The following is a 7,253-nucleotide window of genomic DNA, read 5'->3' on the forward strand; positions in this document are numbered from 1 at the left end:
GTATCAGTGACAGTTACGTTGGCTCAGGATAGAACCGGATTCAGAGCTGCTGTACACAGGGTTGCTATGAGTTATAAGTGACTTGACGGCACATAACAACAACAACAACATGGTAAACCCTGGACAGACTGGACTCATTATCAAACAGATGTTCTTAGATGCCTCTGAATTGAGTTAAATCTAAAGTGATAAATTATTGCAAACATGAAATATAACCTAGAATGTTTTAAAAATAGAAACAAATTTAAATATTAAGATTTTTAGTGCTAAAGTATTTAAATATAATTCCTGTAAGAAGCTGCGCTGCAGTCCTGAAGACATGCGGTTCTATTCCACCAGCTGCTCCACAGAAGGATGGACAATCTCATGAGCAATTAACTGCCTCTAAAAACCTGCATAGGGTCAGCTGTGGGTCAATTCCAACTCGAAAGCACATAACAACCGCAATTATATTTAGTGTATATGAGATTAGGCCTCTTTTAAAAATATGTCCAATGTTTCAGTTTTTGAACTAGAAAAAAATTACGAATAAACATATAAAATTGCAGTTTTGCACTTACAAACTTTTTTTGATTTCTTAGGTTTGTTACCATTTTGGGAGCTCATTGTAGCACCATCATTGAGCTCCCAAGTGTGACTCACTGCCCTCTGATGCATAGTGACCCTAAGAGCAGAGTAGAAACAGCTACCTGGCAGGAATGCCAAGGCTGTAAATACTTATGGACATAGACTACCACGTCTTTCTCCATCTGAGCAGGTGTTGGCTTTGATCCACATTCCAGATGCTTTAACCACTGTTCTACCAATGCCTCTTTAACTAGGTATTCTCATTACTGTGAAGTTAGACCTGACTCCAGTAGGTTTTAGGGAAGCATTAAATTGCACAGGAGAGTGTCCATCCTTCTCTTGTGGAACCTCTTGTGCATTCACACCACCACCAAGACACTGCCTTTGGGGTAGCATCACAATTCCCTATGGAGTTGGCCACCAGAGCTCCAATGGAATAGTTGTTGTTGATTACCTTTGAGTTGAGCACGACTCATAGCAACCCTATGAACAAAAAGGCCTGAAGCCCCTTTACAACTATCGACATTTATTGACGTTCATAGGGTTTCCCGAGGCATGTTTTAGGAAGTGGATGCCACTCCACCAGAAATTACTAAGCATCATCTTGTTAAGTAATGTATGAGGTTTTATTAGGTGCCATCTGTTTTCTAGTAAGTTGTGACTCAAGGCAACCCTATGCCAGGTGTCCAAGGCTGTAAATCTTAATGAGAGTAAACTGCCTCCTGTAGAGCAGCTGGTGAGTTTGAAATTAAACCCACTGGCCTAGTGGTAGAAGCTGTGCTGCAATCCCGAAGGCACGTGGTTTGAGGCCACCAGCTGCTCTGCGGGAGAAGGATAAGCAGGCTCCTCCTGTGGGATTAACGGCCTCTGAAAACCTCCGGAAGGTCAGCAAGGGTCGCTTCCAAATTGAAGGTACACGACAACATGCCACTAGGGTGTCTTAGATTAGCACACAGTGCTAAAACATTGGCAAAACTTAAAGTTAATGAAAAAATTTAATCATTTTATAAAAGCTCTGGAATGCAAATTTACTATCGTATAGTTGAAACTGACTCATAGCAGACTTATTGTTGAGGCTCCGAGGCTGTAAATCACCCAAGTGATTATCTTTCTTCTGTGAAGCTGCTGGTAGATTCAAAACATCAGAGGCACAATCTTTGGATTAAGCCATGAGAGCTCCTAATAACGTTGATATTTATATATTATTTAAAATTAAGATTAGAATTTTATACAGAAGGATATATTAATATTTTTCTGATTCTTTTGCTTTATGGAATGCTTAAATTGTGAACAACTGAATTGTCTTTGTTAACCATCTATGAAGAGTATGTTGTTGTTGTTATGTGCCGTCGAGTCACTTGCGATTCATAGTGACACTATGTACAACAGCCCTAAACCCTGCTCTATACTTTTGTTTTATTTAGGCACTTCAAAAATGCTGTTTTCTAGAGTGAATTGTGGAGATTGGTCTGACATATGTACCAAGCAAAATGTTACAGAGTTTCCTCTTGTAAAGATGTACAAGGAAGGTGAGAATCCATTGTCTTATGCTGGTATGCTTGGAACAGAAGACCTTCTAAAATTTATTCAGCTGTAAGTCTTCAACTTTATTAAAAAACTCATTGCCATTGTGTCTGAACTGGCTGGCTCATAACTGACCCTCCAGGAACTTTTTGTTGTTGTTCTGTGCCATTAAGTTGGAACTGGCTCATAGCTAACCCTCCAGTCAGTTTGCAGAGGCTGTAAATTGCACAGGAGGAGATTGCTCAACTTTCTTCTGAGGAGCAGTTGGTGGATTTGAACCAATTATCTCTGAGTTGGCAGGGCAACTCCTTATGGTTAAGCCATAAGAGTTTGACATCCAGTGGATTTTTAGAGGTTATAAATTTCATGAGAGGAAATTGTTCATCTTCTCCCCACCTCTCCCACTTACACCCCTCACCCGCAGAGGGTGGATTCAAACTGCCCATCTTTGGACTGGCAGTGCAACTCCCTATCCATCCATTAGACATTGTTCAGTTTCACTGGAAGATTTAAAAACAAAACAAAAAACAGGGTTTGTAAAAGTTCTAATTATTATAACGACATTTTGAATGGTGAAGTTCTAGAGTTGAGATAGAATAAAGACTGATAAAAAGAGTCTATGCTCTATAATTTTTGGGAAGATAATATTGTTTATAAGGAGGAGTTTTTAAAAAGAAAATTTCTATTTTTTTCAGGTGTTTATTTTACGTATGTAATTTATATAGTCCAGCATTATTTTTTACAAGATAAAAAATTCCCTTTAAAAATTAAATTTTTAGTGTAATTATATTTCATTTAGGAGCAGGATTTCATGCCCGGTGAAGATAATATCTGTCCAAGAGGCAGACCGATATTTACGTGGGGAATTGTATGACGACCTGCTCTCCTATTCTACTGTGTTGGTACTTGGAATATTTACCCCAACCATGACAACAGGTAAGAAGCTTTTAGTTTTCAGATTATACAATATAGTTGAAAATTCGTAGTTAACAAATTTTCAAAGAAGAGTGAATGTGCTTTTTAAGGCTGGAGAATTCAAATTATAGATAATTAAAAAGTTAAAAGAAAAATAAAAATCTGTACTCTAAGCACTAAAAGTGTAGTTGAGTTTGGACATTTAATTTCCTTCCATCTTTTTTCCATGTAACAATGTATTACTTACTTTTCAGTATAAGTTTGTTACTATTATATGAGCATATTGTGAAGCTTGCTTTTATATATTATATTTATCTATAATTTATACTTTTCTAAATAACAGAGTATTTTAGATAACATTATATTTGAACAATTTTGCCATAATTTGGAAGCTCTGATGGCCGAATGGTAAGAAGCTATGTGTCAAGGCACGCAGTTCGAATCCACCAGCTGCTCAAGTGGAAAAGGATGGGCAGTCTCCTCCTGTGTGATTTACTGCCTCTGAAAACCCACTAGAAGGTCAGCAATGGATCGGTTCCGACTTGACAGTACTCAACAACCACAACAACATGGCCATAATTTGGAATTCCATCGATTTCTGACGTCTTGATTTTTGTCAGTTCCTTCAGAGTATCATGAACTTCCTGCTTCGTCACCATTGCCTCTTTATCATGTGCTGTTTCTTGAAATTCTTTTGTGTCAGCCAGTTCTTTTTGGTACAGTAACTCTTTTACTCCTTCCATCTTCTTTTTAATACTTCCTGGATCATTCAATGTTCTGCCCATAGCATCCTTAAGTCTTGCAACTTGAGGCTTGAATTTGTTCTTTAGTTCCTTCAGTTTAAGAAATGCTGAGCAAGTTTAACCCTTTTGATTTTCCAACTCCAGCTCTTTACACATTTCATCACAATAATTTGCTTTGAGCTGCCCTTTGAACTCTTCTGTTCAGCTCCTTATCTGCATACTTTGCTTTGATTTCAAATCTTTTCTTCCTCTTCTGTCTTTGGAATGCCTTTTGCATTCTTTGTGGGTGATATTCTTAATATCTTCCTATAGCTTATCTGTTCTTTGGTTCATTAATGTTCATTCAAGGCCTCGAACCTCTTTCTGATACAGTTTTAAAATTCCGGTAGGATAGATTCAAGGTCAAATTTTGGTTCCTGTGGATTTGATTTAGCCTTTTTAGCTTTAGTTTGAACTTGCATATGAGTATTTGATGGTCTGTTCTGTAGCACCTGGACTAGTTTTCACAGCTAACTTTGAGCTTCTCCAAATGATTCTTTGCACAGATATAATCGATCTGATTTCCTTTGCATATCATCAGGTGAAGTCCATGTGTATAGTCTGCCTTTGTGTTTCTTATAAAAGGTATTTGCAATGAATAAATCACTGTTTGTACATAATTTTATCATTCTTTCTCCAGCCTCATTTCTGTCACCAAAACTGTTTTCCAACTTCTGATCTTAATTTTGATATTCTGATCCCAACTTTTGCATTCCATTCACCCATTGCTATTAATGCATATTGCTTGCATGTTTGATCTATTTCTGGCTGAAAAGGTAGTATAAGTCTTCTATTTCTTCCACTTTGGCTCTGGCTGTTGGTGCATATATTTGAATGAGAGTGGTATTCACCGGACTTCCTTGTATTATCCTGTAACTCACAACATTGTATTTCAAAATGGATCAAGAAATGCCTTTTTTAACTATGAAAGTGACCCTGTTTTGAAGGACAACTACCTTGCTAACTCATTGAAAGAGATACATATTTATTACCATTCCAAAAAAAGGTGGCCTGACAGTTGTTGTTGTTATATGCTGTTAAGTTGCCTGCGACCCTATGTGTAGAAATTATTGAACAGTATCACTAATATCCCATGTAAGCAATTTCCTGCTAAATATTATCCAAAACCAACTGAAATAGTTCATCAACAGAGAACTGCCAGATGTGCAGACTGGGTTTAGAAGAGGCCATTGCACCAGAGACATTATCATCATTGTCTAATGGATCTTGGCCAAAGGCAAGAGTACCAGAAGAATGTCTATCTGTATTTCATTGACTATGCAAAAGCATTTAGCTGTGTGGCTCACAACAAATTGTGGTTAACCTTGAGAAGAATGAGAATCCCAGAACACTTGATTGTGCATATGCAAAATGTACACTTGAACCAGAAAGTAGTCCTTAGAACAGAGCAAGGAAACCCTTCATGACTCAAAATTTGGAAAGGAATACATCAGTCCTGTGTCCTGTCCTTGTATCTTTTCAATCTCTATGTGGAAGAGATCATTTGGTAGGTAAGCTTTATGAGGAAGAACGTGGAGTTAGGTTTAGAGGAAGACTTATCAACAACTTGGGCTATGCAAATGACACAGCTTTGTTTGCTGAAACTGAGGAGGACCTGAAACATTTTCTGCAGAGGGTCAAGGACTGTAGTCTTCAGTATAGGTTGAAGCTTAACATCTTGAAGGCAAAGATTCTCACTGGGCCAATTGGCCACATCATGATAGATGGAAAAGAAATTGTGGTTAACAATTTCTGCTTCCTTGGGTACACAGTCAACACTCTTGACACAGGAAACAGGAAATCGGAAGACAAATTACATTGAGAGGTCAGGGACTCTCCAAAGTGCTAAAGAGTAATGATATCCATCTAGGGACTAAGGTGCCCCTACTCCAGGCCATGGTGTTTGCAGTTACTTGATATGCATCAGAGAGCTGAATGATGTGCTGCAGGCAACTTGATGGCACATAACAAACAAAAACATGCTATTTAGCTGCTTACCAACAAATTACACATAAATACAGTGCCCCCTGTAGGTGTAGAATACTTTTATTATTTTAATGTCTTTTGTGAATGTTCAATTATTTAAAGGTTATAGATATCTAGTAGGAGAATAACTGTATTTGTATGACTTTTGAAATTTGTGTAAATAATATATCACTCAATTTTAAATATACTTGTCTGTATAAGACCTTATATATCAAGGATCTGTATAACCTTTTTAAATTTAGTTCCAGTTATTTTCACTGTTAATTACTTTTTAACTTTATTTAATGATTTAATATATAGCGAATCCCATTATCGTCAAATTCATTCTGACACAGTAACACAATCAAACAGGATAGAAATGTTCAAAGCTTTTCTGAGGCTGTAAATATTTACAGAAGCTGACTGCTACAAATCCTTTTTCCACGGAGTAGCTATTTAGTGTAAAAGGAGCAAGGGCCAAGTGGGAACGGCCATATCTAACCATTACCAATGGCACAGAGGGAAACTGTCCCAATCAGCAACACAAAAAACAGTTCCCATGAGGTCAGACATGTCCCCTACACTCCCACACTCTATCTACTAATTCCAACATCAGTCTGTTGTTTACTGGGTCCAAAATCTGATGCAGTAGTTCCCATACCACCCTACTATATTAGAGAAATCAAAAGATTGTAATTCAGGTGGTGGTGGTTGTTGTTGTTTACTGTAGAGTCAGGATCGACCCATAGCTGACCCTCTGGTGGGTTTTTAGAAGCAGTTAGTTGCATGGAAGGAGACTGCCATCTTTCTCCCACAGAGCAGCTGCTGACCTTGACCTATGTGCCTTTGGGATTGCTACAAGGCCACTAGAGCTTCCTGTAATTCAGGTAGAAACAAAATAGAATCACTTAGGACAGTTTCCAAGATGTGCTGGCAGGCACCTCAGTCTTGAGCCCTATGGCTTTAAGCCAAAATTATAGAGTTCTCAATCCTGCTAGTTATGGCTCCTCCCTCCCGTCACCAACTGTCCAGTAAACGTATGCAAAGGCTTTTAGTTCTGGTTCCATGGAGTAGCAGCCCCAAGGTCTTTTCGGTCTCAAGTCAGGTCTCTGGTTCTCTGCTTTGGCTTCTGTGGCTGCTTCTCCCCCAGGCTCTGGTCTGACTGGTAGAAGAATCTGGCCCCAAAGGATGTGTTGATTCTCTTGCTTCTTGGCTTGTAGTGAGATTCTTTCCCTTTCTGCTGCTGGATCCACTCAACTTAATGATAAGACTAGCCAATCCCCTTGTGGATAGGCTGGCATGCCCTATTTGCATATTCCCACCCATTCATGTGTAAAAATTAGGGGGACAGGGAAGCCATTTTGAACAAGAAACCCTAACACCACAAGTTTGAACTGCTGACTTTTTGAGTTAGCTTAGCAGTCTAGCACTTAACCAATGTACCACCAGGGTGAAATTAAATTTATCCATCTATATAAAATGGAAAATTTTTTTGTTTTT

General features: G+C 38.3%; 1 protein-coding gene across 1 annotated transcript in view; it reads left to right on the forward strand.

Moving 5' to 3' along the window:
* TXNDC16 (thioredoxin domain containing 16) overlaps positions 1-7,253 on the forward strand; it is a 118,787-nt gene that overhangs the window by 90,788 nt on the left and 20,746 nt on the right. Inside the window, 2 exon segments of the mRNA XM_006894373.1 lie at positions 1,992-2,160; positions 2,891-3,027. Of these exon segments, the coding sequence (XP_006894435.1) occupies positions 1,992-2,160; positions 2,891-3,027 (306 nt within the window).

This window comes from Elephantulus edwardii, unplaced genomic scaffold (genome assembly GCF_000299155.1).
Source record: "Elephantulus edwardii isolate Elephantulus edwardi_28Jun2011 unplaced genomic scaffold, EleEdw1.0 scaffold00140, whole genome shotgun sequence".
In the NCBI taxonomy this organism is placed as follows: domain Eukaryota; kingdom Metazoa; phylum Chordata; class Mammalia; order Macroscelidea; family Macroscelididae; genus Elephantulus; species Elephantulus edwardii.